The sequence below is a fragment of the Urocitellus parryii genome, chromosome 3, assembly GCF_045843805.1.
Source record: "Urocitellus parryii isolate mUroPar1 chromosome 3, mUroPar1.hap1, whole genome shotgun sequence".
Lineage (NCBI taxonomy): Eukaryota > Metazoa > Chordata > Mammalia > Rodentia > Sciuridae > Urocitellus > Urocitellus parryii.
This window is the reverse complement of record NC_135533.1, coordinates 200,246,977-200,273,310: the sequence shown is the minus strand read 5'-3', so window position 1 is coordinate 200,273,310 and position 26,334 is coordinate 200,246,977. Positions and strand designations below refer to the sequence as shown.

The window sequence follows — 26,334 nt, the reverse complement described above, 5'->3', positions numbered from 1 at the left end:
TCCAATCTATAATTCAGGCTGAAGGCTACACAATGCAAATTTTTATGCCTCCAAGTTAGATATTAATGTAAAGCTTTAAATTTTGAAAGACTTGATGAGAATTAACTTCATGGTAAAAGAAACAAATTAGAAAAATAAATATACACTTACAGTTGCTCAGATTTTTAGGCATTTTTGGCTAAAGATTGCCAAACAAACCTTAAAGCATCACTTGTGGTAATGTGATCATTAGTTAGTGGCTCATGCCACCTGCAACTCAACCCAAGTGTTCCATGACACTTGAGCGGACCCACATGCTTGGTCATGTGCTTGGACTTCATGACAATGTTAATTGTCCAAAATGCATCTGACCATTTACTCTCAATTTCCCTTCTTATCTCATTGTGGACAGTTTGCAGACTGATGTGGGCCCTCAGACCATTCTTCAGGTAGTGCTGGTGTGGGGACTTCTATGGTATAAAGCACCTTTTTGTTAAATTTAATGAATTTCTGGTTAAGTGTTGAAGCTTTTAAAATAATTTGTTATTTTTCCTTCTAGAAAAATCCCCCTCATGGCACAGATCAGTGGGGAGAAGTTGATGCCTTGGGATGGGCCCTTCTTCTCTTACTTAACCTCAAAACAAACATCATCAGTGAACATTTCCCTTGATGATACAGCCACCCCTCATGCAAAGAAACATAAATGCATGGTTTTCTTCAAACAGAAGTCCAGGATCTATAGGAGATGTCCAGGCCACATCTTGTCCTTCTTGACCCTGACTTGATGAACTAGAATCTGTGGTTGCATTGTAGTGTTAACTGTGGAATTGTTTAAGTAGGGGATGGAAGATTGAAAAAGCAAAAGAGAAAATTGAAAAAGCAATGGTACTGATAACCACGGGAATCAGAGCCCTCAATTCTGTAGGACTGGGGGAGCAAAGGAAATATGTGGCATTGTTTAGACAAACAAAAAATCAGGGGAAAATCTAATGATTAAGTTACTGTCTCTTAGCTCTGAATTCGCCATTATATACCCTGCTGAGGCTTCTGTGTCAGGTGCTGCAGATAGGGAGACACCTGAGGGCAGGAGGAGAAGCAGGAGACCTGTTTCTTCCTGCCTGTGAGCTGTCTCCCTCTGCAGCACTTCTCCACCCTGACATCAACATCGCTCTCCCTCATCCTAGACCTGCCTCAGCACAACACTCCTTCCTCCTGCTCAGGGAGGGAAGTGGAGACGCACCCTCCCCTCAGAGCTCTGGGTTCCCCTGCTCAGGACCCCCTGCTACGGCCTTCTCAGTTTATTTTATTCTAACCTGTTTCCTTTGCTCCCCAAGTCTTACAGAAGTGGGGGCTCTGATTCCTGTGGTTATCAGCACTATGTTTTCCCAACGTTCCCTTTTGCTTTTTCAATCTTCCATCCCCTTCTTAAGCAATTCCCCATATTCCCTCTGTTGAAAAAGAGACAGTCCTTCCTACTGGTTGATAATTGTGATGACATTCCTCCAGCACCTAGTTCAACTTTGTCCTCCATTGGTCGGAATTCTCTGTGAGAGTAATGAAAATTTTCATTTTAGCAAGATCCAAACCATATGTGGCCAGGCCTATTAGATGGGCTTTCCAGGGTCACAAATGCAGTGAAGGAAGGAAACCGTGATGATAAACCATGGTCCTGAGGCCTGTTTAGAAACAAAGACCCCAGCACATTGCTATGATGATGCATATAAACTCTAGAGTAGAGGCAGTCATATCAATTGTGGAGCTAGCACAATCATCCAGGAGATGGATAGTTGGTGGCTCCATCCCAGGTGGTGGTGGAGAAAGAGGTGAAGAGAGGGTTAATTTTTGAAGCGAATCTGACAAAGAGGTTTGCTGAGGATTAGATGGAAAGTTGAGAGGAGTCAAAGATCGTCCCAGGGCTTTTGACCTAAGCAGCTGGAAGGATGGAGTTGCCATCAGTAGAGTTGGGGAAGGTATTAGGTGGATAAAGTTTCAGGAGAAATCCATGAGTTGATGTATGCACAGTTGACTTTGAAATGTCACTAGGTGTCCAAGTGCAAATGATTCCACATCTTTGCTCTTTGACTTGATTTATCACTTCCCACTAGAATGAGGAAGCCTGATGTCAGTCCCTTTCAGCTCTCATTTCAGCATCTCTGGTGCGCAGCACAGTGCCTGGACCACAATCATCTCAGAAAATAGCATTTGAGTGAATGGATGAAAAAAAAAATGTATACTGCAGAGGTTCCAATTGAGGCCAAAGTTTGTCTTATTCAAGCTCCAACTCCACACTTGTTTTCCAGTCAGGAAGAGAATAACCATTTGGTTCTGTAAACTGCAGCGTCTAGTGTTCACTGGAAACCCATCTTCCTAGCTCATCACTTGTAAGTTGAAGTCCTTCTTCCCCAAAGTAGAGAGAAACCTCTCAGAGAGAGACACAGGAGCGTTCTGTCCTTCTTTTATAAGTGTGGCCCAGCCTGGATTCTGCTGGAGACTTATTCAGTCAGAAGACAGGGCTTTGACAACATCTCAGCTCTAGGAGGGGCCGAGGGACTGAGGTGGAGCAGGAGATGCCTCCTCCTGGCTTCTTTCTTTGTGTGTGGATGTGCTGTTTGTGTTGTGCCCCCATCTCCTAGGAAACCTGAAGAACATTCTAGAACAAGTTTTCTGGGAGCTTCCCTCTCTGCTCAAGTTCAAATCCAAGTCATTACAGACTGTCTGTTGGACACTTGTCAGGGGACCACAGCCAGGTGCCTCCTTTGCCTGGTGTCCAGCACAGAATAGGAGGAGCCCTTCTGGACACTCTGTACTTTCACCTTAATTCAGCCAGCTCGGCCTTCTGCACCAGTGTGACTCTATAATGAGCTGCCTATCCAGCACCTGACCTCTGGTGTCACTTCTTCATGGAGGTTTCCTTAACTAAAGATTGCCAAACAAACCTTAAAGCATCACTTGTTGTAAGGTGATCATTAGTTAGTGGCTCATGCCACCTGCAACTCCACCCAAGTGTTCCATGACACTTGAGCGGACCCACATGCTTGGTCATGTGCTTGGACTTCATGACAATGTTAATTGTCCAAAATGCATCTAACCATTTACTCTCAATTTCCCTTCTTATCTCATTGTGGACAGTTTGCAGACTGACATGAGCCCTCAGACCATTCTTCAGGTAGTGCTGGTGTGGGGACTTCCATGGTATAAAGCACCTTTTTGTTAAATATAATGAATTTCTGGTTAAGTGATGAAGCTTTTAAACATAATTTGTTATTTTTTGCTTCTAGAAAAATCCCCCTCATGGCACAGAGCAGTGGGGAGAAGTTGATGCCTTGGGATGGGCCCTTCGTCTCTTATTTAACCTCAAAACAAACATCATCAGTGAACATTTCCCTTGATGATACAGCCACCCCTCATGCAAAGAAACATAAATGCATGGTTTTCTTCAAACAGAAGTCCAGGATCTATAGGAGATGTCCAGGCCACATCTTGTCCTTCTTGACCCTGACTTGATGAACTAGAATCTGTGGTTGCATTGTAGTGTTAACTGTGGAATTGTTTAAGTAGGGGATGGAAGATTGAAAAAGCAAAAGAGAAAATTGAAAAAGCAATGGTACTGATAACCACGGGAATCAGAGCCCTCAATTCTGTAGGACTGGGGGAGCAAAGGAAATATGTGGCATTGTTTAGACAAACAAAAAATCAGGGGAAAATCTAATGATTAAGTTACTGTCTCTTAGCTCTGAATTCGCCATTATATACCCTGCTGAGGCTTCTGTGTCAGGTGCTGCAGATAGGGAGACCCCTGAGGGCAGGAGGAGAAGCAGGAGACCTGTTTCTTCCTGCCTGTGAGCTGTCTCCCTCAGCAGTGCTTCTCCACCCTGGCAACAGCATCGCTCTCCCTCATCCTAGACCTGCCTCAGCACAACACTCCTTCCTCCTGCTCAGGGAGGGAAGTGGAGACGCACCCTCCCCTCAGAGCTCTGGGTTCCCCTGCTCAGGACCCCCTGCTACGGCCTTCTCAGTTTATTTTATTCTAACCTGTTTCCTTTGCTCCCCAAGTCTTACAGAAGTGGGGGCTCTGATTCCTGTGGTTATCAGCACTATGTTTTCCCAACGTTCCCTTTTGCTTTTTCAATCTTCCATCCCCTTCTTAAGCAATTCCCCATATTCTCTCTGTTGAAAAAAAAAGCCAGTCCTTCCTACTGGTTGATAATTGTGATGACATTCCTCCAGCACCTAGTTCAACTTTGTCCTCTGTTGGTCGGAATTCTTTGTGAGAGTAATGAAAATTTTCATTTTAGCAAGATCCAAACCATATGTGGCCAGGCCTATTAGACGGGCTTTCCAGGGTGGAAAATTCAGAGAAGGAAGGAAATCGTGATGATAAACCATAGCTCTGAGGCCTGTTTAGAAACAAAGATCCTAGCACATTGCTATGATGATGCATATAAACTCTAGAATAGAGGCGGTCATATCAATTGGGGGGCTAGCACAATCATCCAGGAGACGGATAGTTGGTGGCTCCATCCCAGGTGGTGGTGGAGAAAGAGGTGAAGAGAGGGTTAATTCTAAATGCATTTTGAAGCCAATCTGACAAAGAGGTTTGCTGAGGATTAGATGGAAAGTTGAGAGGAGTCAAAGATCGTCCCAGGGCTTTTGACCTAAGCAGCTGGAAGGATGGAGTTGCCATCAGTTGAGTTGGGGAAGGTATTAGGTGGATAAAGTTTCAGGAGAAATCCATGAGTTGAAGTATATGCACAGTTGACTTTGAAATGTCACTAGGTGTCCAAGTGCAAATGATTCCACATCTTTGCTCTTTGACTTGATTTATCACTTCCCACTAGAATGAGGAAGCCTGATGTCAGTCCCTTTCAGCTCTCATTTCAGCATCTCTGGTGCGCAGCACAGTGCCTGGACCACAATCATCTCAGAAAATAGCATTTGAGTGAATGGATGAAAAAAAAAATGTATACTGCAGAGGTTCCTATTGAGGCCAAAGTTTGTCTTATTCAAGCTCCAACTCCACACTTGTTTTCCAGTCAGGAAGAGAATAACCATTTGGTTCTGTAAACTGCAGCGTCTAGTGTTCACTGGAAACCCATCTTCCTAGCTCATCACTTGTTAGTTGAAGTCCTTCTTCCCCAAAGTAGAGAGAAACCTCTCAGAGAGAGACACAGGAGCGTTCTGTCCTTCTTTTATAAGTGTGGCCCAGCCTGGATTCTGCTGGAGACTTATTCAGTCAGAAGACAGGGCTTTGACAACATCTCAGCTCTAGGAGGGGCCGAGGGACTGAGGTGGAGCAGGAGATGCCTCCTCCTGGCTTCTTTCTTTGTGTGTGGATATGCTGTTTGTGTTGTGCCCCCATCTCCTAGGAAACCTGAGGAACGTTCTAGAACAAGTTCTCTGGGAGCTTCCCTCTCTGCTCAAGTTCAAATCCAAGTCATTACAGACTGTCTGTTGGACACTTGTCAGGGGACCACAGCCAGGTGCCTCCTTTGCCTGGTGTCCAGCACAGAATAGGAGGAGCCCTTCTGGACACTCTGTACTTTCACCTTAATTCAGCCAGCTCGGCCTTCTGCACCAGTGTGACTCTATAATGAGCTGCCTATCCAGCACCTGACCTCTGGTGTCACCTTCTTCATGGAGGTTTTCTTAACTCCCCATTTGAGTTTATGACCTGGGCAGTGCTAGGGGAATTGTGAGTTCTGGGTCATTCTGAAAGCAAATGACAGAATCTGTTACCTGTGGGTTGCACTGAGAGAGAGAGAAGCCCAGAAAACTTTCAGGATTCCTGACAACACTTGATAGACCAGCCTTTTGACTTTAATTACTTCAATGAAGGCATATATGTCACTTTCTTTCTAGCTTACACATGTTCAAATTGGAATTTTTCAAAGTGATTAACCAAATAAACCCTAACAGAATGTCATTAAATTCTTCCAGAAGACTCTAGATGAATCTAGAAAAGACATTGAGCTGATCTTGCCTCCCCACTCCCCTACCCCAGTCTCTGAAGGTGAGCCTGAGTTTGTAGAATGACCCATCTCAGTTGCCCCTAGAATGGGAAGCTTTCTACTCAGGGCCCTGGGAGCAAGGGTCTGTGGTCACCCTATGCCCCAGATAGTTACCCTTTACTCTTCCTGGATCTCCCAGATCCACATGCTGCAAAGCTCTGTGTGATAAGGGGACAGACCCTGAAAAAGATGAATTGACCCAGTGCTGTCATCCTTGTAACATTTCTGAGTCACCACCTTTGAAGGAAGGACATTCATCTTTGTGATTCACAATGTTCATCTGCAGAGACTCCAACACTCCCCACAAAAACACAAGGCAGGAAGGAGCCAAGGTTCTTGGTGGTGTCTCCCATCCCCTGGCTAATTTCTGACAGCTGTGGTCAAGAGACTTGAATTGGCCTGACTTTTCTTTTTCCTTTGTTGTCAACTTCCAAGGAGTCATAGGTAAAGTTGACAATGGTTTAGCATTTAGATTTATTTATGGTTTGATTTTTTTTAAGCAATTAAGTTACCGGATTAAGTTTGTGCAAAAATGAAGATGCTTATCTATGTAGTATCTACACCGTCAACCAAGGGCAACTGGCTGTGTTAGCCATCCTACCCCTGTCCTAGTGGCCATCTGGCAGGCAGGTGTCCTTGAAGAATAGTATCTGAGTGACTTGTGCTGAAAGGGTAGACAGTGCCCTCCCCACAGCTTTACAGGTAGAAGGTGAATCCAGGAAGTTCAAGGACCACCACTGGGTGCATCTTTGAGAAGTTGAACAGAAGCTATCATGCTGACAAACAACTTCTCTTGGAGGTCCGAGGGAGAGAGGGAACTGGTGATGGGACTAAAGTCCCAACCATAAGCACTGGCTTACGTAAAAAGGAAGGGAGCAGCTCCTGGTGGAAAGGAGCCAGGAAACTAGTCATGAGGACTAAAAAGTCACCATAGGCAGTGACCGTTCTTCCTAGGCCCTCCTTACTGAAACCTGCAGCAAATCCACCCCAGCAATGTTATTTGAGGTGAGGCATGCACAGTTACAGTTGAAACTGTAGAAGGGTCAGGCTCAAGATATGTGAATTCAAAAAGGAATTATCTAGGTTGTTAAAATTAATTTAGGGATGGTCTCATTGTTTGAATGACCTAGAGTTCTTTTGAACTTGTTTTCCTGATAAGACTCATCTCTAAAAGCTCATCAGAGGGGGAAGGATGTACTCTGATTTGGCTCTTTTTTTCTCTGTTGGGAATGACAGAACCATTTTGATGTTTGGAATGTGGGAAGCATTTTACTCTGTACATAAATCATCCTCGAGGCTCCAGGTGGCTCTCTGTATACAACCAGTGAGTCACAGGCAGACAGATGAGCCTCGGTGGGAAGACTTGGGGCATCCTCTGTTTGGGGATTTGTATCCATCTGGTCTGGTCTCTGCTTTGGTCCATCATCCACACTTAGCCACAGTCCTGGGATCCACCATTCTCTCCAGGAAAATTTCATAGGGAGAAATTTTGAAAACAAATTGATTAACCCTTTTTCTTAACAACTGGTGTGATGGGCAAACTGGGAAGACTTGTATTTTAGGCACTTTTGTCTAGAGCCTGCTGTCCCATGTCAGGGGTGGGGGGAGTTTTGAGCACTGAAAAAATTTTATTAATATATTTTAATGTGTTATTTGAAGTATCACTTGGTGATTTTTTAAAATCCAATGTCTTTAAAATGATCCATGTTATTGTATTGTAAATAATTTAGATGATTAAAATGGATTGTTTTAAACAATATTTAGATTATAGTTTTACTTTATTTCAGTGACATGTTTTTTGTTCTAATTCACATAAGAAATGCACGTGATTAGAAACAGTCCATATCTTGTCCTGACAGTGTTCTGTATTTTAGATTTTTATGTGTAGGGAAGAGCCTCTATGTGGCAGACGATTAAGAGTTAAGTTCACACAGTTAAGTCAGTAGTTGGCTGGCCGGATGGACCATTCAGGTGAATTATCTTGGATGCCTAGATCCTTAAAGGTGAAGAAAGTGTGAGATTAAAGCTAGGCCCACAGAAGATGTTGCAGGTCAGTCTATTCAGCATTTATACACATGGAGCCCTTTTACCTGGGGAAATATCTGGAATCATGCAGTCCTTGGCATCTGATCTGGTAGTGAGTGACCCTGTGTGTGCTTATGTGTGATATGTTTTCAGAAGAAAAAACCTGCAAGCCAACTACCTACAGTTTGCCAGCGTAGAAGAGTTTGAATAATCGAGGATTAACTGAATTTAAAACTTACCAAATTCTATATCAGCATCAGAATTCAGGGAGAGGAATAGCAATTGAATATAAGAAAAGTCTGGGGCTCTTTATTGGTAAATGTAAATTAATACATTTTAATCCCTGCACATTAATCGCATCTCAGCCTTTTGACTGAGATCAAGTGTAATACCTCCCCCATCCACTGTAGCACCCAGGAACTTTCTGGTCAGGTTGAGAGAGAGGAAGAATTTAAGTAGAGAAAGCATTAATTCTAAGAAGTCCTGTCCTTCATGTCCCCAAAGTGAGCAGCATGAGATGAACCCACATTACCATTCTCTGAAAAGAACTTGTTTAGAGGGGCAGGGGCTTTGGTGTGTGAAATAGTCTTGGTGACTTCCGGAGTGAACCCTCACCCTGAGCCCCTGCTGCCTGCCAAGAAGAAGGTTTTACGTGTCTCTTGGTTTGGGAATCTCCTCTCTTCCTGCACCCAGGGCTGTCGCAAGCATCCCTTTGCTTCTCTGTGGCAAGCACGAGGAGCTCTGGCAAGCCCATCCCCAGGTGACTCACTGTCTCTGTGTTGTGTCATCCCAAGGAAGGGAGGTGCAGCAGCGGCCAGGCCATCCATGGTGACACGGGAGAGCTCCCGCATCCAGGCATCCCAGTGGTATTTTGGAGGGGCCGAATCTCCCGCTTTGGCACTTTTGACCCTCGTTGATCTTCCTTGGTCTTCTAAAGCTATCCATTGCTCTGGGGAGTGGTGACTTCTGAATTTTTAGCAGCCTTTTCTTATCCCCAAAACCCATTTGTTTAAGATGGGTTTTGCTTCTGTTGATGCAACTGTATCTCTAAAACATCCTTCTTACCCTACCTGTTGTGATCAAAGATCTAATACTTAATGGGGTGGAGGAGAAAGTGTGCATTTGTGACCTTTTCATTTGATCTTCTGGCCATGTGTTTTGATGGGGGTATATTTCTAATGTTAAATTCAGCCTTGCCTTATTTTTTTTTTTTTTAATGTTCTCTCTCTTTCAACTGTTTTGTCTTAATTCTACCTGTTGACTGCTTTTCCCCCCTCTCCTTCCTGAATAACCCATCATCCCTGATATTTGGGATGGCTTTTCCAGGCCTTCTGTTGCTTCTGTTTCTAGACCTTATCGCAGCAAGAGAATCGTGATTGTTCGGTTGCCTTCTCTTCATAGCTTCGTCCATTTTTGTTTGGCTTGCAGCAATTTCTCGGTTATCTGAGTTCCTGAACCATTTCATTTATTGCTTGAGGAACAAAGATTCATAAAGCCTATTTTAAATGTTTTTTTCCCCCTCTCCCTCCCATTTGCCTGGAGCTCCCAGTGGCTGTGAGGCTGCTTGCCGTACCAGGCGCCACGGGAGCCTCCTTTGACACACAGAGCCCCACCAGACCACAGTTGGGGCATCGCAGTCTTGCCTTGCTCCTCTGGCCCCGCTCACCATTTTTGTGCTTTGGCTTTGTCCTCACTTCCTTCAATGTATGTGCCTCCCATTTTTTTTTTTGTTTTTTTGGTTATCATTTGTTGTTTGTTTCATCTGGTTCCTGGTTTTCTTTTATGACATAGTCAGCTGTGTGTGGATCTGTAGGGTTTGGGGCACCAATCAGTTATGTTTTGTTTGCCTTTTTCTTTTCTTTTTTTTGTCAAACCCGAGAGAAAACGTCCCATAAGGAGCTAGAAGTTTCTAGTTCACAGCCTTTGGAATCTTCCTGGCCTTTGACTCCTCATGGCCCCTGAGATCCTAATCCGTTTTCTCCCAGGAGGTCTCTGGGGGGCTGAGCTGCTGCAGGGGCACAGGTGGGTGGGGAGGGTCGGGGGATCATCCCAGGACATCATTGTGCATGCTTTTTGGTGCAGCCTCTTTTTTTTTTTTTCTCTTTTTCTTTTTTTTCCCCTAATGCTTGAGTTATGAATGAGGATGACCTCTACAATCATGATGTCTCATGATTACTTGTTCCTTCACCAGCTTTCTGATGCATGGTCTTAATACCTGTGATTTTACTTTGCTCCAGACCACAATCTTTAGCCGCCTCAACAACCACCTGTTAGAACATTAAAAGGAAATAAATTGAGGATCCCTTGTTGCTCTCTCGACTTCACTTGAAATCAGACATCCTAGAAATGGCAAGAAAGGAGCCAGGGGGAGGTGTCAAGGAGGGAGCAGTGATGCCACTTGCACCACTGTGTGTCAGACACTGTCCTGGAGCTGGGGCACCCCAGAGGGCCCTGATCTCTGGAACTCTTGCCAGGTTGCTGTTGAGGCTGCTGAGATGGCCACCTCCCACCATGTCAATCACAGGTGGACAGTAGTGGAGCCAGCTTCCCGCGCCCCTTTTTGTGTGAGCAGAAAAGGGAGCAGCACAAGCCTTGCCTAACTGCCAGGTGCCAAGTGCCTCTCCCCGCCCGCTCCATCCCCTCCCCTGGGCCGAGTTTTGGCACCTGTTTGCCCATGTAAAGCAACAAAAGAAGAAAGCAGATCCTGACCTCTGTGCAGGAAAACCAAATTTACCCCCAAGACCCATTAGCACCTCCCCCTGGAACTGGATCCACTACTGGCCCAGGAATATGATGAGGAACCCTGGCTGGATTGGGCCGGAAGCTGGGATCCGATGTTCTGCAGACCAGTGCTCAAAAATGTGGTCGTTTTTTGAGGGACCACCTTCCTCACCCAGATCCAGTTAACAAGGTAGCTCATCACTTCTTGCATCTGCTCAGGGCTGTGCTGGAGTTTTGTTTTTATCGTGGTATACTTGGATGCAAGGAATATGTTTTGTTCCCCGATTTAGCGCACCAGCCTGGGAAGTGCATGTCACAGACCAACTCCACCTTAAAAAGTATTTTTTGAGACCCTCAGGCTACTCACTGAGCTGAGGATGTTTGAAAAAGTCACTGTGACAGATGCAATGGCTGAAGACATGGAGAAACTGAGGCCCCGACTGAAGAAGGTCCACATCAGGGAATTGGTGCTCGCCATCACAATAATGCCTAAGATGCATAAGCTCATGTTCACCTGTGGGAGAAAGTGTCGCTGCAGCCATGCCCATCCACCTGCAGCTCCCCTTACAGCTCACCCAGGGACATAACTGTGGCAGCCAGACCCCTACTAAGATGGCACCACAGCCCATGGAGACTCAAAACAATCTAGGGCAGATTTTCACTTAACCCTCAGTGGGCAGCAGACCCATCTTCCAGACGGAACAGTCAGAGAAGACTCTTGCTGGCTGTGAAACACTAACCCAGAATTAGTATTTTCCTGTGAACACAGACCTCTCTTACTGGTCCCACAGGAACCAACGCTTGCAGACCACAGGGCCTGGTAGTTATTACTTGGTATGTGCTTATAAGTGTGTGTGTGGGGGAGTCCTTACTTCCCAGGATCAGGTAAGGCACAAATTGGCCATACCTCCCTCCACGAGGCACCCCAATCCCCAAGTTACAAGTTCATTCAGGCCAGCTCCTCAGGGCATTCCTGGGCCTCTTTTGTGCTAAGACTTTACCTGTGCAGGTGTTTTCGGTGCATTCTTGCTTATTCCTTAACTTCATTTTACAGATAAAGAACCAGGGGCACTGCATAACTTGCCTAAAGTGCCTCAGTATGAGAGCCCATAGGATTCAACCCTAGACACTGTAGTTCCACGCTTTTAACCAGGACACAGTCCTGACTGGGGATACACCATCGGAAGTGATGTGAGTCATTCCAAGAATCACTTCAAGGACCTAAAGAATTTTTTCTTTCTTCTTCTTTTTTTTTTTTTTTTAAAGAAAAAACCTTGAGAGAAAAGGGAATCTTTAGAAGCCTCCTATACAAAACCTATATAGACCTTCTTGCTTGGCTGAGAATAAGGAAACTGCCTGCAGACATGCATGCCTCTTCCATGGATTGGGCCTATCTAGACCTCCTACTTATTTCTCTTAGGTTTACCAGAAGCTAAATATTTGAGAAAAGAGTGCCTTTTTTTTTGGTGGTGGTGGTGTTGGGGATTGAACTCAGGGCTTTGTGCATACAAGGCAAGCACTCTACTAACTGAGAGTGCTTCCTTAGAATTTACACAAGGCATCTTATGGTCCAGTGGCAGCCTGCTGACATACAAGGTTATGAAGGCTGGGTGGCAACTGATAAAGACTAAAAAACTTCCCAGTCCACAGAGTCATTTGTTTTACTTTGGACCACTTACCCCAAGAATCACACTCCACAGTACACCAACTGCAAGCGTGGCAGCTCCCACTGACTTAGCCCTAAACAGACGGTGGGGTTTGAGCCCAACTCTGGGTTGGGGATGCAATGAGACTCCTCTATCAAGCAGAGACTGGGGATGGGAGGCGAAGGGGATGCACCTGAGCCCTGGAGGGAGGCTGCTGGGGGGGAGGGTTCTCAGTTCAGGGGAATTTCCAGACGGTTCTTTCCAGTATCCCCGTATGCCTAGGGTACCCCACACGCCCAATTTTCCTGGCAATAGGGTAGACCGGCCAGAACACCCGATAATGACAGAAGAGCGATGGGCAGCGGGTTTCTCACCTTGGAATCGCGTGCAGAGAAAGTCTGAGGCACAGGGGACTTAAAATGAGAGGTGGGAGGTGGCGGTCTCCCCCAGAGCGGAACTAGCCCAACCGCAGGGAAGGTTTTAGACCTGTCAGGAGGAGGCCTCGTCCGCCGTCTCTTACCGCCCGCGCGGGACCCGGGTCGGCGCGACTCGGGAGGAGGCCGCTCCCGCCTGCCCGGCTCACTGCGGCGCCGGCTGCAGGCCCCCCGCCCGCCCCGGAGCCCGCGGCGCCCGCCCGCCGCCCCCCGCCGCCCGCCCCGGGCTGCACCTCGCTGCCGAAGGCCAGCTTAGCGGCGGCGGCGGCCAGGGCCCCGAACGCGCCGGCGCACAGGCAGTTGAACGCGCCCCAGAAGCGGCGCCGCATCGCGCCGGCCTGCAGGTGCGGGGGCACCTCGGCTGGCGTGTCGGGGTAGGCGGTGGCCGACACGGCGCCCCTAGGGGGCTGCGGCTGTGGCTGCGGCAGCGACCGCGCCGCCATGATGCCTGCCACCCGCTGCCCGCCGCCGGCTGTCAGCCGCGCGCCCGCCCGCCGGAGCCCGAGCGCTGAGGACGTGCCCACGTGACGGTCCACGCTCCGGAGGCGGCCACGTGACGTGCTTACGTGAGCCCGTCGTCCGCAGCTCCCGTCTTACGCAGGGTGGTGCCGGGCCCGCAGTGTAGACGCCAGGTCCGGGGCCCGCGTGGCGGCTGTGGGTGCGGAACGACAGCCGCTTGCAACCTGCGGCCTCAACCCCGGCCACACAGCGCTGCCCTGCACCGACCCGCGCAGCGTATTCATGCCCAGTCCTGACTCGTCGGAACCGCGAGTCACCTGCATTCCCACGCCTCCTCCCCGCTCACCTGTTCTTTCTAGGTCCAGACACGTACAGTGAAGAGCTGCTTCGACAGAGGGCGCTGGACGCCTCCGGACTGAGAAAGGAGGCTGGGGTGGAGAGAGGGTGGTGCGCCGCCCTACGTGGGAAGTTAACCTGAGGGTAGGCAGTGAGAAGTCGTCCGTAGTCACTCTGCTCAGATCAACGTCACCTCTGATCTTCTATGCAATTATGTGTCTTTATAATGTCATTTAAAAATTGCATTTTCTTGAAATCATAGAACTGTTGGAATGTATGCTATTTCCACTCTCCAGGAAAATTAGTACTTTTTCTCTATGCATATTTAGTTATATAGAGTACAAATGTTTAAAGTATTTTATATATGGGATCCCCAGCCCACCCCATCCCCCAGCTTCCATGCTGAGAATTGAATCCCTCGCCTCCTCCTGGCATGCTCAGCAGGTGAGGTGAACTACCTCGCCAGCCTGGGACTTTTCTAAAACACAAATTATTTCACAGCACACATAATGTTCAACAGCATTCTGTTCCCTGTTCTGGGAGTTTTCATGGAAGTCTTTGTGTGCCACCTTGCTTCGCCCATAGAGTGGATTGTGGCTCAAATAAAATCATGGATGATCCCTGTAACTCCTATGAGGTACAGACTGTCCCATTTTGCAGATGAGAAAATTGAAGCTCAGAAAAAATAAAGTAAACCCCCGCTCAAAAAATGTTCCCCTTAAAATTCCTTTCTTTGAATCTTCAAGAAATCAAGTGGTGTCTGCCTGATCAAGACTACATAATGTACAAGGGGTTCTCTTAGAACAAACAATGTCTTTTCTAGGGCTAGCAGTTGAGCATCTTCAAGCCACCTGCTCTGAAATTTTCACCAGTCCTGTGGTGGTTCCTCTGGTTGTCTGTCTGTACTAGCCTGCCAGCTCCTTGAGGATAGTTAATTACACATTCAGTTGTTTTCAGATGTCTAAGGCCTAGTGCAGGGCATTGCATTGAAGCTATCTGGAGCTGGACTGAGGCTCTAACGAGCTCCTCCAAGACAGTAGCAGTGCTACTGGTTAAAGGACCACACTGAGGAGCAAAGCTTTAAGTAACTGTTGTTCTAAGTGCACATGGGCATCCTGCAGCATACATGTCTCCTCACAGGACTTTGTCAGGGCAGAAAAATACATGCCTTTTTCTGTTCCTGCTGCAGCACTGGATAGTGCGACCAACTCATCTGTGACCTTTCTACAGATGTTTGAATACACTGTGGACAAACTTACTAAAAAAACGATGCAAGCCAGAATTGCCTCAACTGGGTAAACGAGGGGAATCTCCCATTCCACATTTACTTAAAAAAAATTAAAACAAAACTTAAAGATGGCTTATAAGCAAAAAAATGATCCATTGAGTTCTGGGAAACCCTAGACTCCTCCTCACCTAGAAGAGCCAGATGTCATAATCTAAAAGGGGGCAAAGAGGGAATTTTAAAGCATGAAGCCCCTGGGGTGATGGTGGGGGCTGTGATGACCTGGGCAATGAGTGCCTTCTGCCACCCTTTTTTCTCCAGCCTTGCCTCAGTGTCGTTTCTTTTCATGGTGTCCATTCCTCTGTGCCTGTCTTTTCTTCTGTTCAAACAAATGAGCACATAATCTGGGCCAGGCCCTTCCTGTTCCAAGCATCATAGTAACCTGGATGCGTAAGACCAGATCCCTGTACTCCTTGGGTTCTCAATCCTAACTCCATGTCCTGAGGACTACCTTGTCTTCTTTCCTTGCTATGAGTGATGTTACGGGTTAAATTGTGTCCCCTAAAAAGATAGGTTAAGGTCTTAACTGCTGGTAGCTGTAAGCGTGACTTTATTTGGAAATAGGGTAATTGCACGTGTAATCGCAGTAATCTAATCCAATATGACTGGGTCCTCATAAGAAAAGCGGTGCAGGGGCGTGTGCAGCTTGGTGGTAGGGTGATTATCTAGCATGCATAAGGTCTTGGGTTTGATAAAAGGCGGGGAGCAGTAGGGAGAACCCCATGATATATGTGATACTGTGAATGGAGTGACACTTCTACAAGCAAAGGAATACAAAGGATTGTTGGCAACACCAGGAACTGAGAGAATGGCATGGGGCATATGCTCTTCCGGGCCAACACACCTTGATTTTGGACTTCTGGCCCCAGAACTGTGAGAAAATAAACTGTTGCTTTAAGTCACCCAGTCTGTCATTTGTTATGGCAGCCCTAGCTAACACAGGTGATAAGACCCAAGCCTCTTCACTACCAATGTCAGTACTCTACCTTCTCCCTCCAAGGCAGTTGCTACCTTTTAAATTCCTTTTACATACCCGGCCCTTAGGGATTTACTACTATTCCTTGAGACTTCAAACATACATTAAATTTAAACTTCTTTCTACAGCTTTATTAAGAGGTATAACTCAAAAACTGTAAAATTCACTTATTTCTTTTCTTTTTGGCAGTATTAGTGATTGAACCCAGGGCTTCTTACAGTCTAGGCAAGTGCTCTTCAACTGAGTTATAGCCCCAATTCTTTAAAAAAATTTTTTAAATGTATGTGTTTGTTGGTACTTTGGATGAACCTAGGGGTTTTCTAACATTGAGCTTCATCCCCAGCACAATTTTTATTTTGAGATAGGGTCTTGATAAGTTGGCTCATGATGGTCATGAATTTGCAGTCCTCCTACCTCAGCTTCCCAAGTGTCTGGGTGTGTATGACCATGCTTGGCAAAATTCACTCAAGTGTACAATTCAATCTTTAGTCATTTAGAGTTGCATAGCCATGTCCACAAACTACATTTCTGCCACTTGAAAAAGTTCCCTCATGGCATACAGTCTTTCATACTCCAAGCCAAGCAACCAATGATCTGCTTCCCATTGTTTTGCATTTTCTGAACATTTCACATAAACTGTGGGGAGCCATTCTCACACGTGATCGGGTGCCTCCCGTTAAGGGTCTGAGGCACTTTGGCAAAAGTCGAAGTTTTTCCCGACCCTTTCCTGATGAGAGAGCCCATCCGTGTGCCTGACCACTGACCCCGGGGACCCAATCACTGACCCTGACCTTGGAGTGCAGCCCCCCCTCAACCTTCATTGGATGGAATTCTCCCCTGAATCTCTTGTTCCCTAATAAAAGGCTAGTCCCCAGCATGCTCTCTCTCTCTCTCTCTCTCTCTCTCTCTCTCTCCTGCTAGCCCTGAGTAATTCCTGCTGTCCTGCTGGGCAGTTTAGAGGAGCGAACCAGAGAGGGGAGCCATCTCGGACCTAGCAATAGAAATAAGGTAATTGAGTCTTGTGTTTTTATTTCGATCTCTTCTAACTAACGTTATGCCTAGAACCTCATTAATGAAACCACTGAGCAGGCCGCGTGGTAGAATTTCCTGTAGCCAGTAGAGGGCACTTGGAGACAGCAGAAAACTTGAAGGAATTGGCTCTAATGATGGAAGCACAAGATCAGGTATGTGGGGTTTGCTTTCCTAAGAAGAGATCCAGGGCAGGAGCTGAACCTCCCAACCCCTCTACACCACCACCTGCCAGGAAACAGTTTGTCATGGGTGCACGGTGGGAGGAAATGCCAATGGAGGAGACTCGGCCCCTCACATTCCGGATCCTTTCTAGAGCGTCAGTGGTTTCTGGAGGCTACAGTTGCCTGGGGGTAGGTGGGCAATGCCAGACCGGCAAGGACTCCCTAGGTTGCAGGTCTTCCCACCCGATTCAGGGTTCTTCCCACTCTTCCCACTCAGTCATATCTCAGTTCCATGCTCCTCTGGGGATCCAGAGAGGGCCTCCCTGTGCATGGGCAGTTGAACTGGTCATGGGCACATTTGAATGAGTCCCTCTGCTTTGGGGGCAGGAAGTTGGGAGGCCTGGTTGATGTCCTCCAGGTGAAGTGCAGGGAGGCATGTCTGGCCAAGAAGAACACTTACCCACGGGTGTGGATGGAAGAGAAGAAACATCACAGATTGAGAGGAAACCCCTTGCACACCCTCCTGCCATACCAGGATCAAAGGAAAGCATCTTAAAAAATAGTTTACAAAATGCTCTGTGTTATTAGAGTATTTCCCACCTTTTGAAATTAGCCCACCTAATTAATGCATCTTCCTTTTATACCCCCACCCCAAACATTTGCAAATAAGTTACAGGCATTATGACCCTTTTCCTCCTTAAGATTTAAATTTTTTTGTAGTTGTAGATGGATAGAATGCCTTTATTTTATTTATTTTTATGTGATGCTGAGGATGGAACCCAGTGCCTCATGCATGCTAGGCAGGCACTCGACCACGGAACTACAGCCCCAGCCCTCGCCTTAACATTTAGCCTGTATTTTCCAAGCCCCATAAAGCCCAGCACAGTGATTAAATCCAGGACTAAAATGTTTGTTGAATAGTATCTAGTATACACCATGCTAGGCTAATCTTGCTCTGAAGCCCCGAAGAACTTAAACCAGTGAGGGAAATCTGGACCTGTAGCTTAGATCAGCAACTTGGGGACCAGCAGCTCAGCAACGCATAGCAGATGAGACAAATCCAGGAAAAGGAAGCAAGAGAGGAACCTGGAACATGAAAGGCAAGGCAGAATCCACCAAGGTTTCCATGAGTTTCCAGGGAAGCCATTGGAAGAGGAGATTTCTGAACTCCAGCCAAAGGTTTAGGGACCTCTTTTTAGAAGAGAAAGAACAGAAAAGAGAGGTGTTGTTCTTCCACATCCCAAAATATATAAGCCCACAGTCCTCCTCGGGGCCTCTATTACCTGTGACACTAAGGCCTTGAATAGCTGTAGCCATATCCAACCCCTGCCTCTCCTGGGTGCCTGACCCCCAACAGTGGTGTCTCCTGCCACCCTCAGGCCCCAGAAAAAGCAACTGTACTGTATTCTCAGCTGTTCTGGTGTTCTGCAGAAACTGGAACCGACCAGCCAAAGCAGGTAAAGTTGCAGGGCTCAGGAACCAGGTAAGTAGGCCCCTCAGCCCATCAGCTGTGGTCTAGCCCCTGGTCTCTGTCAGTGGCTGTGCTCTCAAGGATGGAATCCCCACCCACCATAATTGTCCCAGGGATGAAGAGGGAAGGCTCAGCCAGATGACAACAGCCAGCCAAGCCTCGGGGGCTTTACAGACATATATGAGTGGTACTTCTCAACTCTCAGTGATAACTGGTTGGTCATATTTTGCATTTTTATCAATTCATCATGAGTCAATATTTTTATAAAATACCATAACACCAAATTATGAGAAAAAATAAAAGCAAAGGAAACTAAAATATAATATCAAATTTTATTGGATTCAACAGACATTAAATTGCATTTTAAAATATAGGAACAAACATAGGGAAAACTAAAAGCATTATGAAGACAGTACCCATTATTCATTGAAAATGTGCCTAGGGCATTTAGCATGGAGACTCGTTGTTAAATTCAACTTTCATAGTTCGGCAGCTATAACTAACCAAATAGTAAAAAGATAGGTAAGTGGTGATTTTCTGTACTAAACACTGAGACCCGCATTTGAATGAATACTGTTTTATCAGTATTAAGGTTTATAATATAATAAATGAGTACGATTCTTTTAATTTTTTTTTCAGCTAGCTCAGGTTGATAACTGTCCCATTTACAAGGGATAATGTATAAGCTTCTCAGCTCTCTTTTACTAACACTCCAGATTGAAGCTGATATATCTAATTTCTTGACAAAAAATTTCCAGTGAGGTTTGTTTTCCAATCTATAATTCAGGCTGAAGGCTACACAATGCAAATTTTTATGCCTCCAAGTTAGATATTAATGTAAAGCTTTAAATTTTGAAAGACTTGATGAGAATTAACTTCATGGTAAAAGAAACAAATTAGAAAAATAAATATACACTTACAGTTGCTCAGATTTTTAGGCATTTTTGGCTAAAGATTGCCAAACAAACCTTAAAGCATCACTTGTGGTAATGTGATCATTAGTTAGTGGCTCATGCCACCTGCAACTCAACCCAAGTGTTCCATGACACTTGAGCGGACCCACATGCTTGGTCATGTGCTTGGACTTCATGACAATGTTAATTGTCCAAAATGCATCTGACCATTTACTCTCAATTTCCCTTCTTATCTCATTGTGGACAGTTTGCAGACTGATGTGGGCCCTCAGACCATTCTTCAGGTAGTGCTGGTGTGGGGACTTCTATGGTATAAAGCACCTTTTTGTTAAATTTAATGAATTTCTGGTTAAGTGTTGAAGCTTTTAAAATAATTTGTTATTTTTCCTTCTAGAAAAATCCCCCTCATGGCACAGATCAGTGGGGAGAAGTTGATGCCTTGGGATGGGCCCTTCTTCTCTTACTTAACCTCAAAACAAACATCATCAGTGAACATTTCCCTTGATGATACAGCCACCCCTCATGCAAAGAAACATAAATGCATGGTTTTCTTCAAACAGAAGTCCAGGATCTATAGGAGATGTCCAGGCCACATCTTGTCCTTCTTGACCCTGACTTGATGAACTAGAATCTGTGGTTGCATTGTAGTGTTAACTGTGGAATTGTTTAAGTAGGGGATGGAAGATTGAAAAAGCAAAAGAGAAAATTGAAAAAGCAATGGTACTGATAACCACGGGAATCAGAGCCCTCAATTCTGTAGGACTGGGGGAGCAAAGGAAATATGTGGCATTGTTTAGACAAACAAAAAATCAGGGGAAAATCTAATGATTAAGTTACTGTCTCTTAGCTCTGAATTCGCCATTATATACCCTGCTGAGGCTTCTGTGTCAGGTGCTGCAGATAGGGAGACCCCTGAGGGCAGGAGGAGAAGCAGGAGACCTGTTTCTTCCTGCCTGTGAGCTGTCTCCCTCTGCAGCACTTCTCCACCCTGACATCAACATCGCTCTCCCTCATCCTAGACCTGCCTCAGCACAACACTCCTTCCTCCTGCTCAGGGAGGGAAGTGGAGACGCACCCTCCCCTCAGAGCTCTGGGTTCCCCTGCTCAGGACCCCCTGCTACGGCCTTCTCAGTTTATTTTATTCTAACCTGTTTCCTTTGCTCCCCAAGTCTTACAGAAGTGGGGGCTCTGATTCCTGTGGTTATCAGCACTATGTTTTCCCAACGTTCCCTTTTGCTTTTTCAATCTTCCATCCCCTTCTTAAGCAATTCCCCATATTCCCTCTGTTGAAAAAGAGACAGTCCTTCCTACTGGTTGATAATTGTGATGACATTCCTCCAGCACCTAGTTCAACTTTGTCCTCCATTGGTCGGAATTCTCTGTGAGAGTAATGAAAATTTTCATTTTAGCAAGATCCAAACCATATGTGGCCAGGCCTATTAGATGGGCTTTCCAGGGTCACAAATGCAGTGAAGGAAGGAAACCGTGATGATAAACCATGGTCCTGAGGCCTGTTTAGAAACAAAGACCCCAGCACATTGCTATGATGATGCATATAAACTCTAGAGTAGAGGCAGTCATATCAATTGTGGGGCTAGCACAATCATCCAGGAGATGGATAGTTGGTGGCTCCATCCCAGGTGGTGGTGGAGAAAGAGGTGAAGAGAGGGTTAATTTTTGAAGCGAATCTGACAAAGAGGTTTGCTGAGGATTAGATGGAAAGTTGAGAGGAGTCAAAGATCGTCCCAGGGCTTTTGACCTAAGCAGCTGGAAGGATGGAGTTGCCATCAGTAGAGTTGGGGAAGGTATTAGGTGGATAAAGTTTCAGGAGAAATCCATGAGTTGATGTATGCACAGTTGACTTTGAAATGTCACTAGGTGTCCAAGTGCAAATGATTCCACATCTTTGCTCTTTGACTTGATTTATCACTTCCCACTAGAATGAGGAAGCCTGATGTCAGTCCCTTTCAGCTCTCATTTCAGCATCTCTGGTGCGCAGCACAGTGCCTGGACCACAATCATCTCAGAAAATAGCATTTGAGTGAATGGATGAAAAAAAAAAATGTATACTGCAGAGGTTCCAATTGAGGCCAAAGTTTGTCTTATTCAAGCTCCAACTCCACACTTGTTTTCCAGTCAGGAAGAGAATAACGATTTGGTTCTGTAAACTGCAGCGTCTAGTGTTCACTGGAAACCCATCTTCCTAGCTCATCACTTGTAAGTTGAAGTCCTTCTTCCCCAAAGTAGAGAGAAACCTCTCAGAGAGAGACACAGGAGCGTTCTGTCCTTCTTTTATAAGTGTGGCCCAGCCTGGATTCTGCTGGAGACTTATTCAGTCAGAAGACAGGGCTTTGACAACATCTCAGCTCTAGGAGGGGCCGAGGGACTGAGGTGGAGCAGGAGATGCCTCCTCCTGGCTTCTTTCTTTGTGTGTGGATGTGCTGTTTGTGTTGTGCCCCCATCTCCTAGGAAACCTGAAGAACATTCTAGAACAAGTTTTCTGGGAGCTTCCCTCTCTGCTCAAGTTCAAATCCAAGTCATTACAGACTGTCTGTTGGACACTTGTCAGGGGACCACAGCCAGGTGCCTCCTTTGCCTGGTGTCCAGCACAGAATAGGAGGAGCCCTTCTGGACACTCTGTACTTTCACCTTAATTCAGCCAGCTCGGCCTTCTGCACCAGTGTGACTCTATAATGAGCTGCCTATCCAGCACCTGACCTCTGGTGTCACCTTCTTCATGGAGGTTTCCTTAACTAAAGATTGCCAAACAAACCTTAAAGCATCACTTGTTGTAAGGTGATCATTAGTTAGTGGCTCATGCCACCTGCAACTCCACCCAAGTGTTCCATGACACTTGAGCGGACCCACATGCTTGGTCATGTGCTTGGACTTCATGACAATGTTAATTGTCCAAAATGCATCTAACCATTTACTCTCAATTTCCCTTCTTATCTCATTGTGGACAGTTTGCAGACTGACATGAGCCCTCAGACCATTCTTCAGGTAGTGCTGGTGTGGGGACTTCCATGGTATAAAGCACCTTTTTGTTAAATATAATGAATTTCTGGTTAAGTGATGAAGCTTTTAAACATAATTTGTTATTTTTTGCTTCTAGAAAAATCCCCCTCATGGCACAGAGCAGTGGGGAGAAGTTGATGCCTTGGGATGGGCCCTTCGTCTCTTATTTAACCTCAAAACAAACATCATCAGTGAACATTTCCACTTGATGATACAGCCACCCCTCATGCAAAGAAACATAAATGCATGGTTTTCTTCAAACAGAAGTCCAGGATCTATAGGAGATGTCCAGGCCACATCTTGTCCTTCTTGACCCTGACTTGATGAACTAGAATCTGTGGTTGCATTGTAGTGTTAACTGTGGAATTGTTTAAGTAGGGGATGGAAGATTGAAAAAGCAAAAGAGAAAATTGAAAAAGCAATGGTACTGATAACCACGGGAATCAGAGCCCTCAATTCTGTAGGACTGGGGGAGCAAAGGAAATATGTGACATTGTTTAGACAAACAAAAAATCAGGGGAAAATCTAATGATTAAGTTACTGTCTCTTAGCTCTGAATTCGCCATTATATACCCTGCTGAGGCTTCTGTGTCAGGTGCTGCAGATAGGGAGACCCCTGAGGGCAGGAGGAGAAGCAGGAGACCTGTTTCTTCCTGCCTGTGAGCTGTCTCCCTCAGCAGTGCTTCTCCACCCTGGCAACAGCATCGCTCTCCCTCATCCTAGACCTGCCTCAGCACAACACTCCTTCCTCCTGCTCAGGGAGGGAAGTGGAGACGCACCCTCCCCTCAGAGCTCTGGGTTCCCCTGCTCAGGACCCCCTGCTACGGCCTTCTCAGTTTATTTTATTCTAACCTGTTTCCTTTGCTCCCCAAGTCTTACAGAAGTGGGGGCTCTGATTCCTGTGGTTATCAGCACTATGTTTTCCCAATGTTCCCTTTTGCTTTTTCAATCTTCCATCCCCTTCTTAAGCAATTCCCCATATTCCCTCTGTTGAAAAAGAGACAGTCCTTCCTACTGGTTGATAATTGTGATGACATTCCTCCAGCACCTAGTTCAACTTTGTCCTCCATTGGTCGGAATTCTTTGTGAGAGTAATGAAAATTTTCATTTTAGCAAGATCCAAACCATATGTGGCCAGGCCTATTAGATGGGCTTTCCAGGGTCGAATATTCAGAGAAGGAAGGAAACCGTGATGATAAACCATGGCTCTGAGGCCTGTTTAGAAAGAAAGATCCTAGCACATTGCTATGATGATGCATATAAACTCTAGAGTAGAGGCGGTCATATCAATTGCGGGGCTAGCACAATCATCCAGGAGACGGATAGTTCGTGGCTCTGTTCCAGGTGGTGGTGGAGAAAGAGGTGAAGAGAGGGTTAATTCTAAATGCATTTTGAAGCCAATCAGACAAAGAGGTTTGCTGAGGATTAGATGGAAGTTGAGAGGAGTCAAAGATCGTCCCAGGGCTTTTGACCTAAGCAGCTGGAAGGATGGAGTTGCCATCAGTAGAGTTGGGGAAGGTATTAGGTGGATAAAGTTTCAGGAGAAATCCATGAGTTGAAGTATATGCACAGTTGACTTTGAAATGTCACTAGGTGTCCAAGTGCAAATGATTCCACATCTTTGCTCTTTGACTTGATTTATCACTTCCCACTAGAATGAGGAAGCCTGATGTCAGTCCCTTTCAGCTCTCATTTCAGCATCTCTGGTGCGCAGCACAGTGCCTGGACCACAATCATCTCAGAAAATAGCATTTGAGTGAATGGATGAAAAAAAAATTGTATACTGCAGAGGTTCCAATTGAGGCCAAAGTTTGTCTTATTCAAGCTCCAACTCCACACTTGTTTTCCAGTCTGGAAGAGAATAACGATTTGGTTCTGTAAACTGCAGCTTCTGGTGTTCACTGGAAACCCATCTTACTAGCTCATCACTTGTAAGTTGAAGTCCTTCTTCCCCAAAGTAGAGAGAAACCTCTCAGAGAGAGACACAGGAGCTTTCTGTCCTTCTTTTATAAGTGTGGCCCAGCCTGGATTCTGCTGGAGACTTATTCAGTCAGAAGACAGGGCTTTGACAACATCTCAGATCTAGGAGGGGCCGAGGGACTGAGGTGGAGCAGGAGATGCCTCCTCCTGGCTTCTTTCTTTGTGTGTGGATATGCTGTTTGTGTTGTGCCCCCATCTCCTAGGAAACCTGAAGAACATTCTAGAACAAGTTCTCTGGGAGCTTCCCTCTCTGCTCAAGTTCAAATCCAAGTCATTACAGACTGTCTGTTGGACACTTGTCAGGGGACCACAGCCAGGTGCCTCCTTTGCCTGGTGTCCAGCACAGAATAGGAGGAGCCCTTCTGGACACTCTGTACTTTCACCTTAATTCAGCCAGCTCGGCCTTCTGCACCAGTGTGACTCTATAATGAGCTGCCTATCCAGCACCTGACCTCTGGTGTCACCTTCTTCATGGAGGTTTTCTTAACTCCCCATTGAGTTTGTGACCTGGGCAGTGCTAGGGGAATTGTGAGTTCTGGGTCATTCTGAAAGCAATGACAGAATCTGTTACCTGTGGGTTGCACTGAGAGAGAGAGAAGCCCAGAGAACTTTCAGGATTCCAGACAACACTTGATAGACCAGCCTTTTTTACTTTAATTACTTCAATGAAGGCATATATGTCACTTTCTTTCTAGCTTACACATGTTCAAAGTGGAATTTTTCAAAGTGATTAACCAAATAAACCCTAACGGAATGTCATTAAGTTCTTCCAGAGGACTCTAGATGAATCTAGAAAAGACATTGAGCTGATCTTGCCTCCCCACTCCCCTACCCCAGTCTCTGAAGGTGAGTCTGAGTTTGTACAATGACCCATCTCAGTTGCCCCTAGAATGGGAAGCTTTCTACTCAGGGCCCTGGGAGCAAGGGTCTGTGGTCACCCTATGCCCCAGATAGTTACCCTTTACTCTTCCTGGATCTCCCAGATCCACATGCTGCAAAGCTCTGTGTGATAAGGGGACAGACCCTGAAAAAGATGAATTGACCCAGTGCTGTCATCCTTGTAACATTTCTGAGTCACCACCTTTGAAGGAAGGACATTCATCTTTGTGATTCACAATTTTCATCTGCAGAGACTCCAACACTCCCCAGAAAAACACAAGGCAGGAAGGAGCCAAGGTTCTTGGTGGTGTCTCCCATCCCTTGGCTAATTTCTGACAGCTGTGGTCAAGAGACTTGATTTGGCCTGACTTTTCTTTTTCCTTTGTTAACTTCCAAGGAGTCATAGGTAAAGTTGACAATTGTTTAGCGTTTAGATTTATTTATTGTAGCAGTAATTCACTTGCAGGTCAGCATGGGAAAACAAAGAAGAAGAAGAAGCAGAGCAAGCAAAGCAGCAGCAGAAAAAAAGTCCTTTATTGTGTACAAGCAATCTTTTTTTAGTATTGTGAACAAAAAAGGCAGCCTTCCAACTTCAATAAATCAGGTCTTTCAGCTAATTAAACATGGCACATAGAAGTTTTACATGTTGCTGGGGATGAAACCTGAAGTTCTCTGCTTGGGTCTCAGCTCTGGCTGCTGCAGACAGCCCTCCCAAGGCTCCCACCCTGCACCTCAGTGTCTCCCCATCACTGTTGTTTTCTTCCCTTGTGGGTTTGCACCCGGGCCCTCACCCCCAGTTACTCCTGAGCTTCCTACTGGCCAGGGCTCCTTTGCCTGGGGCAGGGGCTTGTTCCTACTCAGGGCCTGCCCACATAGATACTTGAGAATTTTTTTGACTATCATCTCATGCCAGTGAGTAGGAGGTGGAAAATAGGTGCCAGCATTTATTCTCCAATTTGTTTGGGGCATGGTTTAATTTTCATCCAAGTTGCACTACTGGATTTTGGACT

At 45.9% G+C, this 26,334-nt stretch overlaps 1 protein-coding gene across 2 annotated transcripts; it reads right to left on the bottom strand.

Moving 5' to 3' along the window:
- Positions 1 to 8,299: 8,299 nt before the first annotated feature.
- LOC144253523 (transmembrane protein 42-like) lies at positions 8,300 to 13,301 on the bottom strand. Of its 2 annotated transcripts, none has more exons than XR_013343300.1 (3): positions 12,754 to 12,979; positions 11,101 to 11,247; positions 8,300 to 10,279 (listed from the first exon to the last, which is right to left on the bottom strand). XR_013343300.1 is itself a non-coding variant. In XM_077795678.1 (3 exons), exons 1-3 carry the CDS (start codon positions 13,254 to 13,256, stop codon positions 10,169 to 10,171), a joined length of 468 nt encoding a protein of 155 aa, XP_077651804.1. In that variant the 5' UTR covers positions 13,257 to 13,301; the 3' UTR covers positions 8,300 to 10,168. The 2 variants fall into 2 exon arrangements, 1 of the variants encoding a protein (XP_077651804.1); XM_077795678.1 differs by lacking the exon at positions 12,754 to 12,979 and adding an exon at positions 13,047 to 13,301.
- Positions 13,302 to 26,334: the final 13,033 nt, after the last annotated feature.

Excerpts from the sequence above, each read along its gene's own strand:
- LOC144253523 (XM_077795678.1), bottom strand. The coding sequence starts at position 13,256 with ATGGCGGCGCGGTCGCTGCCGCAGCCACAGCCGCAGCCCCCTAGGGGC. Across the intron at positions 11,248-13,046 it reads AGCTGGCCTTCGGCAGCGAG|GTGAACATGAGCTTATGCAT; the intron begins GTGCAGCCCGGG and ends TTTCTCCCACAG. Across the intron at positions 10,280-11,100 it reads TTTCAAACATCCTCAGCTCA|GTGGTTGTTGAGGCGGCTAA; the intron begins GTGAGTAGCCTG and ends ATGTTCTAACAG.